Source organism: Marmota flaviventris, chromosome 4 (genome assembly GCF_047511675.1).
Source record: "Marmota flaviventris isolate mMarFla1 chromosome 4, mMarFla1.hap1, whole genome shotgun sequence".
Taxonomy (NCBI): domain Eukaryota; kingdom Metazoa; phylum Chordata; class Mammalia; order Rodentia; family Sciuridae; genus Marmota; species Marmota flaviventris.
The window spans coordinates 23296786-23323810 of record NC_092501.1 but is presented as its reverse complement, the minus strand read 5'-3'; the positions used below and the strand labels follow the sequence as shown (position 1 = coordinate 23323810).

Here is a 27025-nt window from a genome sequence, read left to right as displayed (position 1 = left end):
ATTTCCACTCTTCTCAGCCACTCTGAGTAATTAAAATGGGGTCACCTGCTGGAATGTTAGCATCAAATGGTGACATTTTAACTCATCTTTTGAAAATCATAAAACTTACTCCGTGAACCCCATTTCTTGTGAACACTGGCTTCTGTGGGGAAATGGGTCTTACAACCTTAGTTTGAACAAGGACAGGGTATAATTGCATCACTTAATGAGGCTGCAGAGAGGCAAGTCTCCAGCTTGTGTAATGTGGCAAAGACATGGGCCTCTAAGCTAGCAGTAGAAATGCTGAAAGACTAAATGAGTGCAGAGATGGAGAATTATGGTATAAAAAGGTGGATAATCTCCTATCCACTTGTGTTTCTATTCATTCTGGTTTTCTTGCATCCATCCATCCATCCATTTGGTTCTTCTTTTGATATTTCCCTTTAGCTGTTTTTTCTTCCACATAAATGGTTATTCCACACCAAACACTGAACTAAACTCTATGGGTAGAGTAGTGATTAAAACACAAATGATCCTACTTTCCTGAATCATAGGGTCTGGTAGAGAATAGAGGCATTAAGCAACCAATTGTAGGTGTAGTGTAGGGGATTCAGAGTTCAGGGAGGTGAAGATAGATGAATATGAGTGGAAAGAGCAGTTTCCTAGAGGAAGTGAAGTATAAACTAACACACGGGTAAAGAAAAGCTGATAGAAAATATAGTTGTTCCTTGTGATCTGTAGGGGATTGGTTTCAGGATCCTCACAGATCCCAAACTTCATGGATACTCAAGTTCCTTATGTAAAATGGCATGGTGTTTGCATGTGCACTTTCTCCCATAAACTTTAAATCATCTGTAAACTACTTATAATACCTAATGCAATGTAAATGCTGTATAAGTTGTTGTTGTACTGTATTGTTCAGAGAATAATGACAAGAACAAAAAATTTGTATTTGTGTGGTACAGATGCAGGCCTAACTACAGTTTGTAGCTAGTCGAATCCATGGAACCCATGGATCTGGAAGGCTAACTGATGTGCATGGTCCTTATTTTAAGAGAAAGCATGGTTCATTTTACTAACTAAAAAGCCATCTTAAAAGACAAGACTGCAGAGAGCGATTGGGGCTGAGGAGATGGGTAGGGCCCATACTAAATACCCTACAGGGCAGTGAGAACTGATTTTTCATCTCCCCTACCTTAACGATGACTGGCCTTCATAGGGCCATTGTCTAGGATTGTGACTGCAAGACATGCCCATCAGATATTCTAAACCCAAGCAGAGTAGAGTTATCCTGGCCTAGAGAAGATTGGAAAGGGAAAATTCATAATCATGCTCTTCCTAAAGGAGAATGCTTTCCTCATAGTAGCCAGAAGGTCCTCATCTATTGGCCTAATAAATGAGTTCCAGAAACTTTCCAAACCATCACTTCAACATAGGCTCCTTCCATCTCGGTAGATGTGTGAATTTTATGTATTTTTAACCTTCTTAGGAAAACAAATAGTTTACTACCCTGAGCAATGTGGCTGCAGGTGGGAAAAAAATGAGGCCTCGAATTGATTACCACCTAAGAGCTCCATTAATGATTTGTAAGCCAGTGACATAGTATTGTGGGGGCATATCAGTTGATCCATGCAGCCCCCTTATAGAACTTCACCTGGAGTTGCTTCTCATTGATATGCGGGCTGCTGTGAAAGTAACTGGATGGTTATCGACCCCCTTTATTAGCTGGTGTTGGCCCAGATTTTCAGAGTCAGGGATAAGGAGGTAGGAACAGAGGGGGAAAGGGAGACTGGTTCTTTCCATTGTTTGAAAATGGAAATGGATTTTAAGCAAGTCTTTCTGTTCCATATGGCGTCACTGTGGTCCCCCTTAGGAGTCTTACTTAAGAATAAAAGCATGGGAAAGCTCCCTGTCACCAATGCCCTTGTATTTCTGATCCCAGCCTGTCTGCTCAGAATATGCACTCCACGTTTTGGAGTGTTTTGCAGTGTAAAATTAGTGTCATTAGGATATGTAGCATTATAAGGAGAAGTAGCTTGTGCTGGACCCAACATAACTCAGTCCCTGGGCATTGGATTGGCACTTTCAGTCTCTAGGTATGAAGAGCATGTGCCAGTGGAAAGCATGGTGGCAGATGATGGGGAGCATGGTGTCCTAGAGAAAAGCCAGTTGAGCTTATGAGTAGAGACCCTGAACTTTCATTCTGGCTCTGCCACTTACCTAATCTTCTTGTCTGTGAAATGGACAAGGTTGTGATGATTCAATGAATGCTTTTCTGCTGGTCCAGTAGAAAATGCTTGATATATCTCAAGAATGATTCTGATTCAAAAGGAAATAATACTGATGTCTTAATTTTCCTGGCATGGAGATTCTGAGGGGAACACATCTCAGTTGACTTTGGGCTCCATATTGCCTAAGGCTCCCACTTTACCACTCTGGGTCTGATATACCCTGTTTTGTCTCTTAGATTCTACATTATTTTTTTTTTTTTAAAAAATTTCATTGTGCATTATAGTTGTACATAATGGTAAGATTTATTGTTATATATTCACACAAGTATATGCTATAACAATACATTTGGCCAATATCATTTCCCAGCACTTAGATTCTGCATTCATTTTTAACTTGCTATTCTACTAATCATTTCTACAACAGAAAAATTTTGGGTTTTTTCTTTTTCAGTAGGGGATTCAGGTTGGTAGTGTGTTGAACTTTGCCTGAGCCCCATGTTCCTGGAAAAATGGCCAAGGTTAAGAAATTACCCTCCTCTGAGAAGTGTCTGTTCAGGTCCTTGGCCCATTTGTTGATTGGGTTGTTTGTTCTCTTATTGTCTAATTTTTTGAGTTCTTTGTATACTATGGATATTAGGGCTCTATCTGAAGTGTGAGGAGTAAAGATTTGTTCCCAGGATGTAGGCTCTCTATTTACCTCTCTTATTGTTTCTTTTGCTGAGAAAAAACTTTTTAGTTTGAGTAAGTCCCATTTGTTGATTCTAGTTATTAACTTTTGTGCTATGGGTGTCCTATTGAGGAATTTGGAGCCCGACCCCACAGTATGTAGATCGTAGCCAACTTTTTCTTCTATCAGACGGCGTATCTCTGATTTGATATCAAGCTCCTTGATCCATTTTGAATTCACTTTTGTGCATGGCGAGAGAAAGGGATTCAGTTTCATTTTGTTGCATATGGATTTCCAGTTTTCCCAGCACCATTTGTTGAAGATGCTATCCTTCCTCCATTGCATGCTTTTAGCCACTTTATCAAATATAAGGTAGTTGTAGTTTTTTGGATTGGTTTCTGTGTCCTCTATTCTGTACCATTGGTCCACCCGCCTGTTTTGGTACCAGTACCATGCTGTTTTTGTTACTATTGCTCTGTAGTATAGTTTGAAGTCTGGCATCGCTATACCGCCTGATTCACACTTCCTGCTTAGAGTTGTTTTTGCTATTCTGGGTCGTTTATTTTTCCATATGAATTTCATGATTGCTTTCTCTATTTCTACAAGAAATGCCGTTGGGATTTTGATTGGCATTGCATTAAACCTATAGACCTGACCTGAACAGACACTTCTCAGAGGAGGACATACAATCAATCAACAAGTACATGAAAAAATGCTCACTATCTCTAGCAGTCAGAGAAATGCAAATCAAAACCACCCTAAGATACCATCTCACTCCAGTTAGATTGGCAGCCATTATGAAGTCAAACAACAAGTGCTGGCGAGGATGTGGGGAAAAGGGTACACTTGTACATTGCTGGTGGGACTGCAAATTGGTGCAGCCAATTTGGAAAGCAGTATGGAGATTTCTTGGAAAGCTGGGAATGGAGCCACCATTTGACCCAGCTATTCCCCTTCTCGGTCTATTCCCTAAAGACCTAAAAAGAGCATGCTACAGGGACACTGCTACATCGATGTTCATAGCAGCACAATTCACAATAGCAAGACTGTGGAACCAACCTAGATGCCCTTCAATAGATGAATGGATAAAAAAAATGTGGCATTTATACACAATGGAGTATTACTCTGCATTAAAAAATGACAAAATCATAGAATTTACAGGGAAATGGATGGCATTAGAGCAGATTATGCTAAGTGAAGCTAGCCAATCCCTAAAAAACAAATGCCAAATGTCTTCTTTGATATAAGGAGAGTAACTAAGAACAGAGTAGGGTCGAAGAGCAGGAGAAGAAGATTAACATTAAACAGGGATGAGAGGTGGGAGGGAAAGGGAGAGAGAAGGGAAATTGCATGGAAATGCAAGGAGACCCTCAGAGTTATACAAAAGTACATACAAGAGGAAGTGAGGGGAAAGGGAAAAATAATACAAGGGGGACAAATGAATGTCAGTAGAGGGGGCAGAGAGAGAAGAGGGGAGGGGAGGGGAGGGGAGGGGGGATAGTAGAGGAGGGGAAAGGCAGCAGAACACAACAGACACTAGTATGGCAATATGTAAATCAATGGATGTGTAACTGATGTGATTCTGCAATCTGTATATGGGGTAAAAATGGGAGCTCATAACCCACTTGAATCAAAGTGTGAAATATGATATATCAAGAACTATGTAATGTTTTGAACAGCCAACAATAAAAAAAATAAATTAAAAAAATGAATTTAGTCCAAAAAAAAAAAGAAATTACCCACTGTTTTGTGTTTGGGAAGTGGTTTGCTGCTATCTACCCCCATGACTTGATAAGACTTAGATGTCTGCCTTGTTTACCTACAACAAGAGCAGTCTCTTTTTTTGTCTTATAAATGAATAGCTGAACTTTTGTTCTATTGGCTAATCTGGACAAAATACCTGAAAATTTGTGTTGACCAAAATTAAATGTGACTTTTCCCCTCCCCTCAGTCCTTGAACTTTGCCCTACTCTTGAGTTTGTGCAAGCACTGGATGCTTCAGCAAACAGTGCAAGGGAGAAACAGTCCTCCTTCACAGGCCTTCTAAGGATCACTTGACTTCAAGTCATTTGATTTGTTCCATCAAGCCACCTGCTTACGAGACTCCCCATGCCCAGTTCTTCCTAGGATTATTTTACTTTGCTTATAAAAATAATTATTTTTCTGCTTTCTTTCTGAGATGCTTGCAAATATCATAGTCAGGATATTCTCCCTTCAATAGTCTCCTTCTGCCCAGGTCTGGGTTTGTTGCTCTTTGACAATAGAATATAGTGAATCCTATTTTGAATAATAGAAGAAAGTGATACGTCTTATAAAATGTTTTATAATAATAGTGAAAATGATATTAACCTTTGGTCTCCTTAGTTTGTACATTTCTGAAATTCCTGATTTATCCTTCTCCGCTATCAACTGTAATTGTAATCTGTTCTTACTTCCTGTTTGTTCTTCATCTCAGTGCTAGTTGCCCTCTGCCTTCATGTCCAGCTATCCATGGTTTCACTAAAAATCCTGCAGGTCTTGTTACCAGTGTCTACCTACATACCAAACCTCATACCACCCCTACACTTAGAACTCTAAACCATGTAGTTTGAAGTACATGCTCTTAAAGACCCATGTATTTAGTCCATACCGGAGCTCCTGTCTACACCTTGTATTTCTTGTGTCTCACCCTTCTCTGATATATATTTGCATACTCCATTTATTTATGCAGTAAGCTTTGGTTGGATGTGTACCATGTGCTAGACAATCTGATAAGTACTGGAGACAGAGTGATAAGAAAGACATTTTCTGCTCTCTAGAATTTCAAAGACATCAAATGTGAGTGAAAGACATCACACACAAAAAAATCAAAAGTATGACTGTAATGAATGATGGAAAGGAAAAGCAGAGAGTTTGTAAGTCAGATATCTGAAGCTTTGTAGATGGGTACTTTTCCCTGTGCCCTATAAATTTTGCCTCCTTAACATCTTACCAGTCTATTTCATAGTAGCCTTCAGAAAGACCTACTTCCTTAGTTGAGGCTCTCTGACATTCTTTCTAGATGACTGAAGTGACCTTTTAAGCCTTACTCCCTTGCCTCTAGCATTACCCCACTTAAATCCATCCACCCTTCACACTGATTCCACGGTGCATTTGATCACACAGGGACCTGATTCTCTCCAACCAAATAACTGCCTTTCTCCCACTTGAAACCTTGTGGGAGCTCTGTGCTACCTAACTAAAGGTTAGGTATGCCACATAGATCCCATTGTGATGTGGCCCCTATACACTCACCTCCTGCAGAGGAAGCTGCACTTCAAACTGTACTGAGTTACACACATTTATTTCCTTGAATGTACCCCCTGTCTGTAAGCCTTGTATTCCAGTCACTACATTCTGTGCCTCTATTATAGCATTTAGTCAAAAAAGACCACAAGATATGTACTATCTCCATCATCAGGAGGCATCTCCTTGGGGCCAGGTTCTCTCTCTCTCTCTCTCTCTCTCTCTCTCTCTCTCTCTCTCTCTCTCACACACACACACACACACACACACAGTATCTTGTACATGGCAAATTTTTGATGATATAGGTGATTATATAATTATGGCAGGCCCAGATTATAAGAAAATATTTCAAGAGCAAGAAAGTATTACAACATTGTTCACATAGAAGTCATAGGTTTTGTTTTTTCAAAAATCAATTTTGAATCTCCTAAATCATTGTTGGGAGGGCAGAGGAGGAGTGTTATTTATCACTTCTATTTGTTTTACAAATAGAAGCATCTATGTAGTATGTCTGATGCTCTTTGAATTCCAACTGTGGTAGAGTATCAATCTGGATATAGTTTTACTTAATATTTTCTTCCTCCATCTTCTCTCTTCATCACCAAATTTCTTTCTGCACATTCTCAAGACCAGCATATAAGGAAGGGGCACATGCTCTGGAGTTTGATTGAAATAATTGGATTTAAGCAAAAGCTGTTATTGTCTAGAACTCTATTGGACCAATTTAAATTCATAATAGTTCTATTTTTTTTCTTGAAGATTTGATATTCTGGTTATTATTGGTTGACCCCAATTTAATCATAAGATTTATTTGGAGAGAGGTCACAAAGTTCACAATTTTTGAAGAATGATTCTTCAGACTTAGAAGCACAAGAATCATTTGGAGGGTTTTATCTGCTGGTAAAATATAAGGCTGTATACCAGACACACTGAATCATGAGCTCAGTTGGTGGTTCCCATGATCTGCATGTTATTGAGATCTCCAGATTTAGTTGATCCCTGTGGTGCCTGCCTGTAACCCTGGCTACTTGAGAGACCAAGGCAGTAAGATTGCTTGAGCCCAGAAATTTGAAGCCAATCTGAACAATTAGCAAAACCCATCTCTTAAAAAGAAAAGAATAAAAAGAAACTGACCAAGATCTCCAAGTCATTTGGATGCATACTGAAATTATATCCTCACTGATAAAATTGTTTAAAATGTTATCTTCTTGGTTAAGAAAATCTTGAGTTTAAATATTAGTGATGCCATTTGTTAGCTGTGTAACTTTGGATAAAGGATATTTTCAGGCAGACATCCCTGAATCCTAGATACTAGAGAGAAGTCTCTCACCCCAGCGACTCGCTACCTATTCCCAGAATAGTATTTACCTAACATGTACTTGCAGTAAAGTTGGCTGCCTCTAATCCTGACCATGCCCTGGTGTTTTACGTTGTTTTGTTCCCACTTCTTTTACATTAACTTTCTCTAAAATAAGTTAGCTCATTCATTTTTATGACCAAAACATCTGGGAAAAACCTGGAATTTCTATTGCATTTTTAACAGGATAAGTGAATTTAATCTGTATTTCCTGCAGCTGCTCTTTCCCCCCCTACTGGGTTCTTGGGTATTCATTCCATACCAACACAAAACAATTCCATCACATGGTTTTTAAGAGGAAGATTCTTTCTATTTTCAAGCAGCTCAGCAAGAACCTATAATTCTACAAAATACATAAGCACAAATGAGAAAGTGAGGTTTTAGTCAAGGTGACCCAGAGGGTTCAAGGCCAGGAAGTTTGGGACAAAAGATCTCCAAAAAAGATCCAGAATTTCTTTTCCTACTCCTCCCATCTCCCAGTAGTCCAAATCAAATGGACTTGTTCATCTTGAAGGACCTGTCCATGGTGCTAATGTTGAAGATACTGCTGCCACTTTTTACTTGAACAGTTTTGGGGATAGGTTGGTCACATAAGGAAAAATTAGACCCAGTCTGATTATTATTGTCATCTCCAATTGTTCAAGATCCTATTGTGAGCACATTCCACCACAGGTACAAGGATGATTCTCCCTCTGCTATTACATTTTGACAACACAATTGTAGATTGATTGATAAATTTGGGGGGATTTTGTTTTGTTTTTGTTTTCCAGTACTGGAAATTTAACCTAGGAGCACTCTACAACTGGACCCTTAGTACTTTGTTAATTTTTTAAAAATTTTGAGACAGGATCTTGCTTAAGTTGCCAAGTCTGGCCTTGAAATCCTCCTACTTCAGCCACCCAAATACCTGGGATTGCAGACATGTAACACTGTACCCAGCTATGTGTACATGCATAAAGAACAGCTATTTTAACAGATTTTTCCATGCCATCATGTCTTCCTGACAATATGAGTTCCCTTGATAAGGTCTTGAACTTGTGGTAATCTTGGTATCGTGTCTAAACATATATGCAAACTGAATTTTGTAAATTATTTTGAATTGTGATTTTAGAAATTATCCATACTAAAGAATTATAAACTAAAGTGATCTCAGGGACCAGGAAATTAATGCCAGTATGTCAGTGGTAGCTCTTAAGAATGTGGAGGTGTGCAGGACTGAGGTTGAAAGATGCCAACTTCATCTAATGGCCAGAAATTCAGATATTTAATAGAGGATATGGCCAAAATGAGCATTTATGGTCATTGTTCACTTCACCAATCATCAGTTTGAAAACCCTGATTTGAGGCTACCTATGCAGTGTTTAGAATCCAATCCCCAGCTTAGAATCAAACCTCAGGATTTAAGAACCTAGTTGTGTACTTTAGTAGCTATGTAAACTAAAGCAAATTGTTGAACCCCACTGTGCCTTAGTTTACTCTTCAGTAAAATGGAAATAGTCCTACTACCTCCATCACAGAATAACTTTGATTTTCAATTTTAAAAATATATTTAGACAACTTAAAATAGTGACCAAGTACTGAGTGTTTTTCTTGGTATTCTACCTTTTTTCAATATTTAGTACAGAAAATGAAATACAGGGAGACTGACACATTCAACAATAATATAACTGACATAACAGAGCTTCTATTAGGATCCAGAGCACTAAATTCTAGGTTGAGCGTTCTTTTTTATCTACTGGTGATTTTCAAATATAATTCTGCTTTATTAGAAGGAGATCTTCTCTTATACTTTACTTTTTAAAAACTGCACAAAACTCCTGTATGTGTAATGGATTCTAGTGATGGTTTCTATGGTTAAAGCAGAATTGAAGGCCTAGAGCCTGCATTGGCTATGCCCTCCAAGTCACTCTTCTGGATGCTGTAGACTCTAGAGAAAAGTATGTGAGCCACTATACTACAAAATTTAAAAACATATGTGAAGGACAATTGATAGGATAGGTCCTGCTTCTTTGCATGTGTGAGCTTCTTCTTGTAAGCTGCACAACTCCCTGTTAGCATTAACACTAACTTTCAGATTTAAAAATAAAAAAAATGAAAGTAGGTGAATTCCTCAAAGCCATGGAGAATGATATCCACCAAAGCCCCTTACACCTATCTTGCTGTCACTAAGTAAGGAACAGAAATCATGAAGTGTGTAATTTATTGCCTTGGTCCAACATAGAATTGGTTAACATTGCCTATAACTCAAGCTTTTTCTCAACCATTTCATAAGTCATGGTAATTACTGGGGTTCCCACTGGGCAGAGAGAGATGGAGATCTACTGCTTTACAGGCTTTCCATCTTCTTACAGGACATGCACATCATCAGTACAGATGAGAACCAAGTGTTTGCAGCCGTCCAAGAGTGGAACCAGAATGACACCTACAACCTCTACATCTCAGACACACGTGGGATCTACTTTACCCTGGCTATGGAGAACATTAAAAGCAGCCGAGGTCTAATGGGAAACATCATTATTGAATTGTATGAGGTATGTAGCCAAAATTGCCCCTCTCCTGGCCTGACTTCTCTTTTTCATGAATCTCAGTGGTATAAAAGCAAGTATTAGGGTCCTGGGTTGAGATCTCAGTGTGTCAATTAGCAGTTGTGACTTGGGGAAAGGGATATATCTTGACTCCAGGAAATTAGAGATAAATTTACCCAATGAAATTATAGGGAGATGAGAGATAGTGTATGTAATGCATTTAGTGTGGTGGCTGCCTCAGTAGAATTCACATTCTTGTACGTATTAGCCTGATTACAAGCCAGAAATGAAGGTACATGGCTCAAGTAATCTCTTAAGTAGCTTTTTAAACTCTAGTTTTTCTTATTATTCCTAGGTAGAAAGAGTAGTACTGGTTAGTTATTGCTTAAGGTATCTGGAAAAATCATGTTTATAAAATGTTTTATATGAAATGAAAAAGCAATTATCACTCATAACAGTGAGGTTTTTATTAAGATGCCACCAGATGTTTACATCTATGCAGGGTGAAGAATTGGCCTTGACATGAGTATGGCACTCATGATGCAGGTTTTCTTTTTAAATGTGGTCACCAGATAAGAAATAATTTCCAAAGGAAACCAAGTGATTCCATATAGGAACCAGAGAATAAACTAATTTCAGTGACTCTAAAGATGTGATGCTTTTTTATACCTCTAGTGACAGTGTGTAACCATGGACAGTCCTGGTGTCAGTGAAGAGATGACTGAGCACATGGATATGTGATGGATTGATTTAAGCAAGGAAAGTGTGTCTTACTATCCAACATTAACCAGTGGCTGGTAGTGAAGCCCATACAGGTTGTGATGATCAAGATTATTTATTCATGGAAAGATAAATTATTTATTCTGGATGGTGACCCCTGATGCCCCGGGTGAGATGTTCCCTTGTGTATTTTCCTCTTTGTGGAGTGGTAGTGGCTTTTAGAACAGAGAAGCCATACATGGGCTTCTGATTTAGAGTGGTCTCCTCTGAGGCATCCTTACAGTGATATCAAAGTAGACTACTCAATTACTGAGAGGGGTAGAAACAACTTGCTGTTTCTGTTAGGAAGAAAGAAGAACACACAAAGACATGGGGAACATGGAAGTACCTGCCTTTTACAAAGAAGAATAGATGTCATTAGGTAGAAAGCAAAATCAGTAGAAATACCCCATGTCTCTATAGTATAACTGACAAGTGCTGAAATGATTCTCTTAACAAAGTCTCAGTTGGGGAAATGTTCCAGATTTCTTCCCAGAGTTGAGAAGTCTGGCATAGATAATTAAGGGGTGTGAATAACTCTGGTGACTTGCATTCCCATGCTCATAATCAAACAGGAGGCAGAAATACACCTTTGTTAGTGGCAGTAAGTCATGTTTGGATGCCTATTGCCAAAATGAGGCCATTCAAGTACTATTTGCATATGTAGATCTATAGGGATAAGGTGATTGATTATTCATGCCTCCGTGGTCAGACCCAAAGAGGAGAGAGTAAGTGCTGTAGGTGAACTTCCAGTCCAGAAATCAAGGAGTCCTTGTATCTCTGGCCTCCTTGACACATCGGGTGAGTTTGCCGCTGTGTTGTTTCTTTCATAAGAAAGAGAGCTGGCAACTCCAGGTCATTTAGAACCTTGAGACACTGCGACCTGAATTGGAACATGAATCAATATAAAGAATGTGCCAGATACATGTAATTTTTTTTCTTCCTGCTGAAGTCAGTCTTGTGTTTTCAGTCTTGCTTGGGAGGAAAAAAAAAAAGTAAGGTATGTATGGTATCATTGCATTATAGAGAAGCAAGACATACCAGTCAGGGCAACTTCTTTAAAGCCCGCTCTGTGAGCCTATCTCCATTCTAATTTACCAGAGTTGTTTGTGCACAAACACTGTGTTTAAGCCCACAGGTAGTCTGTAGAGATCTCTGGTTCTTGTTGTCTGGGAGCTTATAACCTAGCTTGTTGAGTTTAAGAGGTCAATATCACTGTTGCTTTTTTTACCCACCCAAAGCTGTAACCAATTGAGACAGAGAGAAAGAGTGAGACAAATGGATATCAAACACAACTTTATCACTTTAATAATTACATAAGAGAAAGTAGGGTGCTAATCCTATGATTTGGAGATGGATTCATCCATTTAGTCATAGGCAGACATGATTAATCAAACATTCTCCTTTAGAAGCTTTTTCCTCTAAAAACACAATATTGAGGTATAAGAACATGTGATTTATTCAGGAGGAACACAAAACAGGGGAGTTGGGAATAAGCTGTACATGCCCAGCTCTTTTTCTCAAAGTTCCTGATCTTATTATCAGTCCTTTTGCACTGGGATGGAAGAAGTGAAAAATGAGAGTCATCCCAAATATTAAGAATGGCATGAACCAAGGACTAAGCAGATGGTGTAGATTTTGGAGGAAGTAAGCTAGCCAGTCTAATGATATAAAATGGATGCTTTTCAGGTACAAGAATGAGGACTGGATAAGTAGCTAGGTTTCAGATTCTAGAAGGCATTTAATAAAGTAACTAAATTGCAAGCTGACATCATCTAGACCATGACATATTGAAGATGTTTAGTGAGTGATACTGTTTTGCACCTGGACACATATACATTCTGTGGTTTGGAGAGAGAGCTCAGTTTAATTGGTCTCTAGGGGTCATTAGAATTTATCCTTCTTAACTGGAGATTCTCATACAAATTGAGATTATGTGCCAGATGGCCAGTTAGCAAAGAGACTCCAATTATTCTGGACTCCAAGTGCTTTTGAGTAACATGACTGGGAAAATTCATTAAGTTTTCACATGCCACTCAGCTGAGTTCACACACTTTCACAGGACATTTTGTTTGGTGATGGGAGGACTGTTGTGTGAGACACAAAATCTACTGGAAACAGATACGTGATCCTGTGAGGGTAGTGATCACAGTCCAACTGGCATTAGAAGTTCAATTCTACCATGTTGCGTGATCACAAAAGAGAAAAATTAACTCTAACTTAAGGAATGGGGGAACCTTATAGATGAGCTGCTTAGATAACTCACTGCTGGAGGTGGGGAAAAGAGAACAGAGTCAGATGAGTAGAGGCCTGTGCTCACAGAATGCTGAGTGGCAGAGATGAAGATTGTGAAGATACTGCAGAAGAACTTGACGGGAGAGTCGGGCGTTCATTCTGTGGGTTAGTGTTTCTCTCTCCTCACCCACCTTTGCATACCCAGGAAATAATTTTTGCATGTGTAATGTCATCCACAGTCCTGGGATAATTTATAACTTCATAATGTAATATGACATTATACCAATTTCCCTTGTCTGAAAGGTCAGGGACCCCTAGGTAATAGTCAGCTGTCTGTGGCTTGGGTTGATTTTGACCACTTCAGGCTGCTGGTGTATCTGTCCATTTCCACATCTTCTCAAGCCTCTTACTGACAATGGAAAGGAGACAAAGAAAGCTAGAGCTTACTCAGGAATTCAACTTGCAAGCCTCAGCTCTGACAGTCCTTGGAGAGTGAAGTAGATCAACCCTACTGAATTCCCCCAAATCTTATAAGGCCGAGACAATTTCTGTCTCTAATCTATTGGAGAATTCTCCTGCTGTGGAGAGATTCTCTGGCTTGTTCATTGTCTAATCCCTACTTCAAAGTACAATATTGTCATGGCTGTAATTACATAATTAGGAGAGAAAATAGCACTAGAAGGCCAAATAATAATTGATCTCTTCTTAAGGTGTCAGAAGCCTGCTCCTTCAAAACAAGGCTGGTGTTGACAGTGAAAATAGTCTATTGTGTGTGCTTACCATTATTCTTATGACAGTTTTTTTTCATACAGAACTCTTGTGGGTTTTCTTTCCACATCTCTGACAATAAACTACATTTCTTTTTCGTTACCTTGCACTAATAAATCAAGAAACAGATATTCTTTTCAACACCCACAGTTATTCTATAGAAACATGCTCTGAGCTGCAGGTCTGATGAATTTTCTTCAGTGCTCTACTGGATATTAAGCATTCCAGTTGTAACTTCTTACAGGAACAACAGCTTAGCAACAATGCTTTCGACCAGCACTGTCAAATATCAAAAATATGTAACGTGAGCTACATATATACTGATACATTTTTGCTACACTCATTTTAAAAAGTAAAGAACAGACAAAATTAATTATGACAATATTTTTATTTAAATGATATATGTAAAATATTATCATTTTAGTATGTGCTCAATATGAAAAGTAACTAATAAGATATTTTGTATTTTTCCTATATGAAGTCTGCAGAATCCTGGATATATATTACATTTCCCCCACATTTGCACTCATGTGCTAAATTTTCAACTGAAATACTTGATCAGTAGTTACATTTCATAAAATCTCCAGTGTGAAAAAAGGAAATTCACATGTCATGTACTTCCAACAAAATTGAATTTCAGTTCTTAAATTTAAGTTTGTATTGGTTAAAATTAAATAAAATTAAAAATCAGTTTCTTCATCTCACTAGTCATATTTCTTGTAGCTATATGTTGCCATCCAAGTGGTTACCATCTTGGATTGGATAGACCAAAATAACTTAAGTACTATTTCTTATTATCTCTCACATTATTTCTGTATGAAAAGCATAATTTCCCTTTGTGCCTATAAAGTCATAGGAGTCAGTAACATGACTCAGATGACATGGTTAATGAACTGTGCTTTTATATTTGAAATAACCCATGTGCAGTAAGACTTACCCTTTTGGGCATATGGTTCTAATTTTGATAGGTACATACAGTTGTGTGTTACCACCACAATTGATACAGAAGAGCTCAGTTCCTCAGAATATTCCCTCTTACAGCCCTTTTGTAGTCACCCCCTATCCCACTCATTATCATGACAGCATCCACCTGACTTCTCCTTGCCTTTTCACTGGTTTACATAAATAGAATTATTTAATAGGTAATCTTTGAGGTCTGACTTTCATCCACTTAGAAGACCTGTCCACCTTGTTGAACATATCAATAGATACTCTTTTTTGGTGGCTGAGTACTCTTCTATTGCATGAATATTTATTATTCACCAGTTGGAAGAAACATTTACAGTTTTGTGTGATTATGAAAAAAATGTCGGCAAACATTCACATGAACATAAATTTTTATTTCGCATGGATGAATATCTAGGAGTAGGATTTCTGGGTTGAACATCAGGATATGTTTTTCAGAAGCCATCAAAATGTTTCCATGGTGGAAATTCTATTTTGCACCCTCACAGCAAGGTGTGTGTGGCAGTTGCTTCACATCTTCAATAACGTGCCTTACTATCCACTTTGGAGAGTATGTTTGTGCATGTGTGTGTTGAACCATTCTGATGAGTACCTAGTGATACTTCATTATGGGCTTAGTGTGGATCTCTCTAGTGACTGTGTTGACCCCACTATACTTGGATGGATAAAATGAAACTCTCTGGCCTCAGTGTTCTGGTCTCTGCTCATCTTATTGACGTTTCCTTGCTTTCTCTGTCCTTAGTGTCTGCCTTCCACCCTCTGCTTTATCATGACCTTCAGTGATCCTTCTTGGGCCAGATGGACAGCTGCTTTATAAGCTCCACAGGGACATTTTTCCTGAACTGACCTTCATCAGACCCTCACCACAGGTCCGACTCTAGGGACAGCCTAAGGCAGATTATGGTAATTGCTTTTCTCAGCAGAACCTTGGCTTCTTTGTCCTGAGGTCTCAAGAATGTGACCAACAGATGACCATGCCACCTGGACACAGTGCTCTGCCAAGCGGCCTGCTGTCAGTTTCCCTCTGCACCTCAAATTGCTTCCCAAGGGAAAAATGGGCCACTCAGACCTGATACCTTGTACCTTCTTTTTGAGTATCATTGAAAGCTAGTACCCCTTTCCCTAGACTGCTTGGAACTATCAGCAGCAGTCACTGTTCAAGTTCAGGCAAGGACAAAAGTGTGTTTAAAGTTTATTAAATGTTAATTACTTCCTTGGATGAAGAGGACTAAAAATGTGTGTTTCTCTCTCTTTTCCTTACATCTTGGGTAGTGAGGCTGAGCCATACTCCGTGGTACCCTTATGTCAGAAACACGTGTCCATACATGTGCACATATATGGACACTCATGACCATGAGTCTACTAGGTTGCAACCCAAGCATATTTCTAACTTGCATTACAATGAAAAAGTGAAAGCCCTTGGCCTGGAATACACAAAATCAAAGTGCCCTCTCAACTTACAGTCCATTTGTATAAGACATGGAGCCAAGAAGCGATTTAGTAATAATGCAAGGGCTCTGAACTGTCCAAATACAAATGGGAAGTGTTCTGATTCTTTCAGAGAGGAGGGAGGTGGCTGTGGCATTATGTTCAAGTGCAGAAGAAATGCCTTCAGAGCTACCATGAATTCCATGGAATATCTTCTCTTCATCTTTTCAGAACCCCCTTTTCCTGATTTTTCCATCACAAAGTTTCTGTGGGATGCACAGAAAATGTTCCTCTGAGTAGCAGAACTCTCAGTGGGAAAATTGGTTAATGACCATTCCATTTGCTGAACCTGCTCATCTGAAAGTACATATTCCTGCTCTAATGTACCCAGCAAGGAAGCAGGGGTCAGGTGACAGGAGCCTCTCAGGAATACTGGTCATGGGCCCAGAAATCGGAGGCTGACCTGCATATTTTTCTCCTAGGAAGTAAATTGGAAGGCCCTAGGTATATGTTGGGGGTGTTCCAATTGATTTAGGAGAGAGGGTTCACTGATGGTCCCTCAACAAAGGCACCAGCTCTGTGGCCAAAGAGAACACCAGAAAAAGGGATTCCATCTGGCAGAAGAGAAACCCACATTCCATTCTCTGTGAGAAATAATTGGCAATCATGCTGAACCAATACCCATGTCCAATACCACTGTACTTGATCTTAAAAACTGAGACTAATGGGGGTCTTTAAAGGGGTCTCTAGGTGAGCAGCTTTCCTAAAATGGCACTGACTCTGGGCAGGGTGAATCTGGTCAACGGCTCCTCCCTGGCTCGGGCTTCTCTCTTTGCCCACCCCTCTGTTCAAGGTAGGAATCTAATCAATTTTATTGCTGGCCATTTCTCAAATTCCCCAAGCAATGTCCTTCCCTGATAATTCTATTCTATGACATTCTCTGTCCATTTGTTTTATTATTTTGTGTGTTTTATTTTGTTTATTTTATTTGGGCTGACATTCTCGTTCAAGGCCAGTCAGGTTACTACAAAAACAAATGAACAACAGCAACAAAAATATTTCTTGTTTCGTCAACTAAAGTTTGTCATGTAGTATAGGGAGGAAACCTCCTGTGAAGCTTTTCCCATTGATATTCTTCCAGAGAGACAAAGAACCCCAATTAGCCATCCTCAAAGTATAAGGGATAAATGGAACTGAAATTTTGATGGACCTCAGTATTTTCCAGCAAACTTGCCGTTCGACCTCTTGTTTACATGTATTTATACTATTGGAATTACCTTTTGACCTTTGAAAATGCTGAAACTTACACATAAGGTAACAGGAATCTTTCTTGGGTTCAGAACATTATTATTCTAAATATTTGCTCTTATCTAGCACATCAAATAGAAGGAGTAGAGTTTTGGTTAGCCTAGAACCCTTCTGGTGTGACACATCTCCTTTATTACTTCAGCCACTTGCCTTGCACTGATGCTCTTTTCCCTTCAAAATATCAAGGTCAGGCAAATTCCAACACATCAGGAACTCTGGCAAGAGTGCTCTGCATTATCTATCTCATGGAGCCTTTGCCAGCCAACTGGGGAAAGGAAGAGGAAACCAGGGTTATTCCACCAATTTAAAAATGACCATTGCCTGAGACCCAAAGATGGTATGTGAGTTGTCCAAAGTCACAGGGGGGAGCTAGTGGCATAGACAGAAATCAATACCAATACCAAAAGCGTCTACCTTACTACTAATTGGGATTCCTGGACTTCTGCATTAAAGATTGTCCTTTGATGCCTTAAAAATTCATCTGTAAGTCCCACTTGAGCTGAAGCATGTGTTCTCTGGAAGATGCAACTCTTCACTTGTTACCAGAGACTGTTAAAAGTTAATGAAAGGTAAGGTCCTATGGAACAAAGTATGGAGCAACATAAGATGGGGAAAGCAACTGAGTAAGTAGGGGATAGAGCATCTGAGGAGCGAGTGTAGAGTGCAAAGATGAACTTCAACTTCTTTCAGAGACCACAGGGCCTATACCATTTCTCACCAGGTTCTTCCTCCTCTCTTCTGTATCCCTAACACTCCATAAAGAGTGCTGGGGCCTCATGCAGGGCTTCTTCAAGAGTACAGGCATTTTGGCCCAACACAGTTCTCCATCTCTCACCTTTTTTCCTAGGTAGCAGGTATCAAAGGGATATTCCTGGCAAACAAGAAGGTGGATGACCAGGTGAAGACTTACATCACTTACAACAAAGGCAGAGATTGGCGCCTACTGCAAGCTCCGGATGTGGACCTGAGAGGAAGCCCAGTGCACTGCTTGCTGGTCAGTCATCCCTGGGCAGGCCAGTTTCCTGTGGAACCTGTGTCGAGGGCTTTCTTCCATGAAGGTGTCTTGGGAGCTTGGCTGGTATTGAGCATCAGTGCCCTACAACTCTCAGGAATTGTTCCCTTAGGCTCAGATGGCCACACCACTTGGGTGGAAGCCTCAGTTGAATTGTATATTCTATTACTGAGAATCCACGTGTGCCCCAGCTCATAGTAAAATAAAGAAACAAGTTACAGGCAGTAGAACTAACACACCTGTTGACCAGTACAATATAAGATGCAGGTTAGTGAGTGCTCATAGATGACAAGATAAGCAAAAGTTGCCTTTGAAGCAAGGAAAAGTGAGATTGGTATGTCTTCGTGGGATAGCAGTTAACCCATCGGCTTTCCCAGCTACCTTCTGTAAGGAACACTGGGTAGGCACCATGGAGGACATCTCTGCTTCTAGGTGCTGCCATCCCGGGTGGCAAGGAAGACAGTTAACTTTCAATAACACTTGTGACCTTCAATGCCCTCTTAATGGGGACCTGTACCAGAAATTATTCCAAGTTCTGAGAAGTGATTTTTTTTTGTTCCGAGCAGAGAGTTGACTTTCACCACATACTAAGAAAGGTTTATTAACCATTTGTCATAGTCTATATTGTGTTAAAAACTGAGTCTAGAATGGAAGATAGGACAGATAGGGTCCTGATCCTTTTATAGTTTCCAGTCTAATGTTTTTGGCTTTTTTTTGCTCTGCTTTGCTTTGAGTAGCAGGAAGGTCAGAGACAAATGGCTGCCCAACTCTGAGAACAGATCACAGCATGTTTTTTCCCCTCACATCTTACCTATAGCTTCACTTTATTTTTTTTTAAATTTCATTTCTTTAACTTCATTGTCTTATTTGTAGTTATTTGTATAGGATATATCTCTATAAATTTCCATGTCCTTTTAAAAATGCCCCCATGGGGATACATAAGTAAATAAATGGAGAATATAAATATATATGAGTTTCATATAATAACACCAAATATTTTAAGTAAAATTATGACAGGAACAAAAATAAATAAGACAGAAACAAAGACAGTCCAGTTGAAGGACAAGGATAGAGGGCCTGGATTCACTTAGGTTCTCCTCTTCACTGCTCCTGGTGGCCCCTTAGAGCTCTAAGAATCAGAGTTCCATGGTCAAAATCAGACACGGGAGGTCACTGTCATCCTGTGGGAAGGGAAGGGATGGGGAGGTAGGCTTCCTAAAGTGACCCATGAGCTGGACCTTGATGGATGGGTGACGTATCAGTGAGGAAGAAAGGAGAATGTGTGGGACTGTGGGTGGGCACAGAGGTGGAAAGGGACTATGAAAGGGCTCAAGGCAGCTCTAATGTGAAATGCTGACCTTGGCAGTGAGACATGACTCCCGCCCAAAACTAAGCATGGGGCTCGTCATTCACTACCTTTCCATTTCTGGAGGCCACATCTCTGCAGGGGAGTGTGTAGGTCAGGAGTCCCTGGATAAAGCTCTCTTCTTCTTCTTCTTCTTCTTCATTTCAGCCCTTCTGTTCCTTACACCTGCACTTGCAGCTCTCAGAGAATCCATATTCCTCAGGCAGAATCTCAAGTAAGGAGACAGCCCCAGGACTGGTGGTGGCCACAGGTAAGGAAAACATTCCCTGTGCTTTTTCCTCACCACAGGCTTTTGGAATAAGTTTGCCGTCTATTGTTGGATCATGGACACATTTGGGCATTAGATGAAAGCTATTGGAACCCTCCCCAGAAAATATGCAGGATTCTTGGATCCTCAAAGCTCATCTTAAGAGTCTAGGGTGCAAAGACCGGGCTCTATTGCTTTGGGCCTGAAGGAAAGCAGAACATTAGGAAGAAAAGTGTGGTGGGGAAAAGCTGCTCAACTCAATGGATTAATCCACTGATGTGGGCAGAATCCTCATGATACAATTCCTTCCCCAAATCCTCTCCTCTGAACATTGCTGTATTGGGAATGAAACCTCAATACACGAAGCTTTGGTAGATATTTCAGATCCAAACCATAACAGCTGAGATGTTGGGAGGGATATAACACTGCTGACAAGATTCTGTTGGAAAGCCAGAGCTGAATCATTGTATTTTGTGACTTCTAGGTTAATGCATCCTCTCCCAGTAACAGAGCGGTCCCCTGTGTTTAGCAAGAGGCCAAAATTCCTGTTAAAGAGACTGGTCAGAAAGGTTGTTTATAAAAGGGAATTCTCACTTTAAGAAAACATGATGTATGAACTTCCGAGCTCTCCAAATAAAAGTTGGGGCAGTTTTCTCTTTACACGGAGGATACTTTACAAAGGGTTTCACCCCAGAGCTGTTTTTAATCAGGAGGTCTCTGGTGCATGTAAAGGTTTATTTACACATGATTAAACACTTAGCTGAGAGCCTGGGGGAAAGGGCAGAAAAACTTGAGGTTGTGTTGCTGGAACTACTGTCCACTGAGCATCAATCAGAAATGAAGATAAAGCAACTCTGAAATGAAAACGAAAGTCTCCGGGGAGTGTGCTGATTAGCATGCATTTGATTTGCATACACCTTTTCAGGAATACATTGATGGCGTAATGCAAGTTAGGTTTCTAATCTTGGAAGGTAGAGCTCTGGTGTCAGGCAGCTTTTTTCCTAATGAAAGCTGGTGAATTCACAGTGACTTTCTGAGGAGGTAGGTACATTCTGTTTTCTCTCATCAGCCCAAAGTTCTGGCCTCTAGATTTCCTGCAATACTAGATCTGGCTGCTTTCTCTAATCCTCCAACTGAGTCAACTTTGAATACCACCACTTTAATCACATTGACAGCTTAGGGTAGCCTGCTGGCTTCTCAATCAGGTCCTTTCAACTAGATATAGACAGGATTCACTGCTGGCCTTAGGAGCCCAGGACAGTGAGAGATGAAGGCAGGCTCTGTTGTTGTGTTCCTGACTTGAGGAATGATCCCCGCACTCCATAACCCATGTGAATTGGTCCTTCTAACTCAGGAGCTGCTACTCCTGCCTCTCCTCAAGGGCTGCAGGAGTCCCAGAGCTGAAGTAGAAGCATCACTGGAAAACAGCAATCAGTAACAAAAGTTAATATTATTTGAATGCTTATGAGGTAGCCAGGCATTGTTCAATGTGGTATAACCACTCTGAACTTCAGTGTTTTCATTGGCAAAGTGAGAATAATAGTACTGACATGATAGAAATGCAGGATTAAATGAAGCGACGAGTTTCAAATGCTGAGGACTGTGCTCAGCACATACAGAATGCTCGGTACATGCTACCTGTCATTGGCATTAGTATTATAGAAGCTAAGGCTGTTCTTCTCACATTCAGAAGAATACAATTTGTTCATCTCCTTCAATAGAATCCATAAATAATATGCACACATTATGCATAAAATGAAACTCAGGAACCCTGTCGCCCTTCTTTCTAAGCTTAGCTCTGACACTTACTGGGCTTGTGAAGTTGGCATAGGTTTTAACATCTGAGCTTCGTTTCCCTCATCTGTAAAACAGGGATATTTTCTACCTTGCAAGGGCGTTGTGAGGATTAGAGATGGGATAGCGTGTCGACAGGACTGGACAGAGTGCTCAGAGCTTATTGAGGTGGGGTTAGTTCTAGCTGTTATTATCTGCGAACTGTATAGCTTCTAAATTGGTCTGTTAATTCTTGTGAATTAACTAACATGCAGACATTAAAGATTTGTTCTTGAACTTTTTTTTTGTCCTTATACATCAAAATTGGTGAATTCCTTTTCCCTCTCCCGTGTAACTTCTGAGGCTTTCTGCCAGCCCTGGTGTAGTAGTCACCATTTCATCTGTGACAAATACCTAAGAAAAAGAATTTAAAGGAGGAAGGGTTTATTGAGGCTCATGGTTTCAGAGGTTTCAGTTCATGGTTGGCTGGCTCCAACCATTGCTTTGGGCCTGAGGTGAGCGGAACATCATGACAGAGGGGTGTGGCCAAGGAAAACTACTCAGCTCAATGGATTAATCCAATGATGAGGTCAGACCCTAGTGATGCAATCACTTTCCCAAATCCCCACCTTCCAACACTGCTATACTGGGAACCAAGCCTTCAATACAAGAGCCTTTGGGGGACATTCCAGATGCAAACCACACACTTGGGGTATTGGAAGGGTTATAGCACTGCTGACAAGATCCTGCTGGAAAGCTAGAGCTGAATCACTGGCACATGGCTCTTCGTGCTCAGCCTTTCCTCACCCTGCACACCTGGTCTCTCTGCAAGGTTTTGTGCCATCAGGAAAATAACTAGGACATCACTCAAGTATGCCTTCAGTGACCTGTAGGACCTTTCCTACATTCATTCCCCTACCTCCTTTCAGGGGCCCTTGGACCTCTCTCTTTCATTCTCCCTTCTCACTCCCATTTCCCACGTTGCCTTGAGAAATGGTCTCAGGGAGGCTGTGTGTATGAATGTGTGTCCTGGGCTTAATTTCTGGCTCTCAATGAGGACATCTCAGAAGGCAGATTGAATTCCAGGCTGGAGTTTGGCAACTAGGGTGGCCACTGTCCTGAGCACTACTTTCCAGCTAGTAGTAAAGACTTCACGTCCTCATGGTGCCCTACTGTGTACAAAGCACCTCCATGCCCTTAGGTGCACAGGGACCCTGTGATATAGAAAAGGCAGCCACAATTCTCGCCAATTTATAGATGAAGAGACATAGGGCAGGTGGGGACAAGTTTTATGCCCAAGCCTACTCTCCCTCTGACTGCAGGATAGTGCTTGATCCTGTAGCCATCTAGCCACACGTGCCTCTTCCACAGCTAACTTGTCTCTGCCCTGCTTCCTATAAACTCAGAGTGTCCTCACCTCATGTTACTCCCTTCCCTGGAGAATCTTCACCTACTGCGTCTCACTGTCCACCATATGTCCTTTCTCCAGTGGGCCCCAAGCTCCCTGTATGGGCAGGTTCTCATTCTGATATCAGTAGTGATAAGAAAGAAACCTCTCTAACTCCAGAAGTCTCCAGAGTATTCCCTCTCTCCCTCTCTCTAAGAAGCATAGAGGGGTATCACAGGGATGAGATAGGTGTAAAAGCAAGTTGTTTAATGATTCCAGAAAGGGCCATGGAACCCTTCTCATTTATCACCTGGGCTGTTGGTGAGAAAAGCTCGGTGACCTACACCCAATCCTCCTCCCTGTCTCCTGCCACACAACCCAAGTGGCTATAGCTCCCTCCTTCCAACCTTCCCCTTGGCTACTTTTGTTGGGCCTCCCCAGTTCCGTGTTATCCCATGAGGCTCGTTATTCAAATCTTCCTTCTCGGACACCATCACCTAAGCTCTTCCTATCAGAGATTGCCCACAGGGCCACAGAGCCACTGAACAAGTTCAAAGATCAAACTATCCAGGATACATCTTTTCTGTCCCTTCATCTGGGAACCAACTTTCTGGTCCCTGGGATCACCAGCATATCTTTGACGGTGCCCGTAGATTGACAGAACATATTTCCAAAAAGAGACCTCACTAGGAACCTGGGGTTCTTGCCACCAGGAAGCCTCCAAATTAGTCTAGTCAGGCTTTGAAAGAGAAGCTGAAAATGTTAGCAGAACCAGCTTCTGGGGGATCAGATCCTAAGAAGCCACTCCAGGGATGGCAGGTATGTGGCTCTAGTGCAACTCTGCTGTTGCTGCACCCCACCGGCCTCTCTGAGGTCCTTGCTCAGTATTACTAACGGATCACCACACTGTATTCTGTGGGAATCACATAGAGTTCCCAATCCTTTTTTGTTGTTGTTTCTCTCCCAACAATTCCAGGAAGCCACCACCAAACTCTAGCTGACATGCTCTGTCCCAGCCCTCTTTACTTTTGCCATCTATATCTTCTTTACCTGTATTTGGAGAGTTGAATTCCAAATTCTAGACAGATCTCCCAAGAGCCTCTCCCCACTCTTCTAACACCTACCGCCTGAGCCCTGAGCCCTGGGGTTATTTTTGGAACCCTGAGTGTCAAAACAAGTTGCCTAGCGGTGTGCTCCCTAAAGCTGACGGGAGCTTGACAAGCTGTAGCCTGGCTTTAATTTCTCATTTTGAAGCATTAAATGTCAGGAGCTCAATTAACATTTTCATTATTGCATTTTTATTGTGCTCTTATTTAGGCTACAGATGTGTGGGAGCTAACATTCCCTTCCTGCTATTTTTAAAGGAAAAAAATACCAGCCAATGTGAAAAATTCTTACATGTTTAGGGTACCTTTCTGTTTTTCAATATGTCCCCAAGTGCACATCAACATGAGAACACCATTCAATCATTTATTTAAATCATGCTTTTTTTTTCCCCCACAGTTTTTAAATGAGCACTAGCTACTAAGTTTGGAGTCTTGTTCTAGGCTTTGAGATAAGGACTATCCACTGGGGAGACCAGGGCAAGACAGGCAGAGTAGAAAATATTGATTATTGTTTTTTCAATTAATATACAAGGTGATGGAACACAAGGGGAAGATAAAAATGGGCAGAGAGAAGAGAATATGGTGGGTAAAAGCAGTAAATGTGGTTCGTCCAGACATCTATAAAGGTGGATGCTAACTGATCCAGGGTCAAAGGCCATGCATGCTGAGTGTGGTCATCGTATTGTGGGAAATTTCTGATTTAGCTCATGTAGTCTATACCATTGGGTCACTCAACTGCCTGGCACCTAAGAGACATGCTGGAAATATATGTTGGAAATATACATACAAACACACATGTCCATAACACACACACACACACACACACACTCAAACATACCAGTTTTTCTTAGGATAAAATTATATCTGAGGGACCACTATGCCAGCCTCTCCATGCATATTTACTCTTGTTGCCAACTTCAGAGGACACCTGTCAAGAGCAATTTACAACAGCATTGGTGTATGGAATAAATAATTCAAGAGACCCACCCTGATCAATTTTCAGTCTTGAGTCTCACCATTTAAAGATGAACTCCTGTCATACTATTTACTTTATCCCCCATATTGGGTTTTTCTTCCTGCTGGGTTTTTGATATGACATCAGGGTAGCCTGCACAAATCAACTGCAAGCGTCACTTAGGACAGCTTTACCCTCTGATACTCCCTCCTCCACTCCTGAGCACACTTCATCTGTAAACTGCCTGGCAATTTCAAATGATCTGCGATCTGCTTGTATTTCAGGCAACATTGGCCCAGAGCTCTCCTATACTGATATCGGTGTGTTCATCTCCTCTGACGGGGGCAACACATGGAGACAGGTAACTGGGATGATTCAGGAAGAGGGAAGAGGCCTGTAGGGTGAGTTCTACCAATATCACCCCTTCCTACTGATCCTCAGGTTTGTTTGACTTTGAGGTTGAAAAAAAAAAATGAAGTCGCTCTTTAGTTTGGTCAATGTAGCTGGAAGTTTAGGGGGCAGTTGGAAGAGCATTGGGCAGGGATTGGGAAGAACTAGCACTTTCCAGGCTGGTTCATTCTTTCCTTCTGCAGTATGTATGTAGTTGCCAGTGGATGCTAACCACTATGCTGGTTGTGGGGATACAACCAACAAAACTATTCCTCTCATTAATGTGCCAAGGGATCTTGGCAAGCAGGTCTCTTCACCTTTCTGCATCCATTTATTATTGTTGTTGTTTTTTTATCTACAAAGTGAAAGATTAGCAATTTAAAACTGACACAGTAGTAGAAGTCAGTGGTTGTTTAAGTATTGTGTAGACCCATCTCTCAGTAAATATAAGAAAGAATAATAAATACATGACTACATGAAAAATTAATTCAGTTTTACAAACAGCAATACTGCCTAATAGAACTTTCAGCAGTGGAGGAAGTGTGCTGAATCTATGCTGTCTCGCATGGGTCCTGGGCACTTAGTTGTGGCTAGTGTGACAGAGGAGGTGACTTCTTTATTATTTTAAATAGTTCAAATGTGAGTAGTCTCATGGGGCTACAACACAGATTTATCCAATATCAAGTAGGCAGAAGCCTCAGTATTTGCAATTTCTTTCCTCAAAAAGCTGAAAATTAAATACAGGTAACAGGTTCACAACAAACTGATTATAGTCCAGGGTGATTGTATTATTTTAGTGGCATTTATTGGCATGCAAAGGAAAGGGGAAGGTTGATTCCATTGGGGAACTAGGACAGACTTCAGAAGAGGAGATGATGTTTCACTCAGTCTTGGAGGTGAGAATGTTTCTACCTGGAGAAGTAGAGGGAAGAACACTGAATATGTTGTTTTTTTTTTTTAATTTTTATAAAATATCTTTATTTTATTTGTTTATTTTTTATGTGGTGCTGAGGATAAAACCCAGGGCCTCGTATGTGCTAGGCAAGTGCTCTAACGCTGAGCCACAACCACAGCCCCATGGATATATTGTTAATAAAGGTGAAGGCCCCACCTTTGGTCTAGTTGAACAAGTTCCTATTTGGATGACCTAGCCAAAATTTTCATCACCATCACAAGTATCATCATCACCCCCATTGCCACCTCTGTCACTATAACCATCATTCACATCACCACACACCTAACAGGTGGAACAGCAGTCTTAAATAGCATAAGGCATACAGTGAAGGATAAATCAAGCTTCCC

General features: G+C 40.6%; 1 protein-coding gene across 1 annotated transcript in view; it reads left to right on the top strand.

Annotated features, from left to right (window-relative positions):
* Positions 1 to 27025, top strand: part of Sorcs3 (sortilin related VPS10 domain containing receptor 3) — a 579229-nt gene that overhangs the window by 464154 nt on the left and 88050 nt on the right. Inside the window, exons 9-12 of the mRNA XM_027930160.2 lie at positions 9850 to 10029; positions 18335 to 18481; positions 20013 to 20115; positions 25618 to 25694. Coding sequence (XP_027785961.2) covers positions 9850 to 10029; positions 18335 to 18481; positions 20013 to 20115; positions 25618 to 25694 — 507 coding nt within the window. The remainder of the gene's footprint in view (positions 1 to 9849; positions 10030 to 18334; positions 18482 to 20012; positions 20116 to 25617; positions 25695 to 27025) is intronic.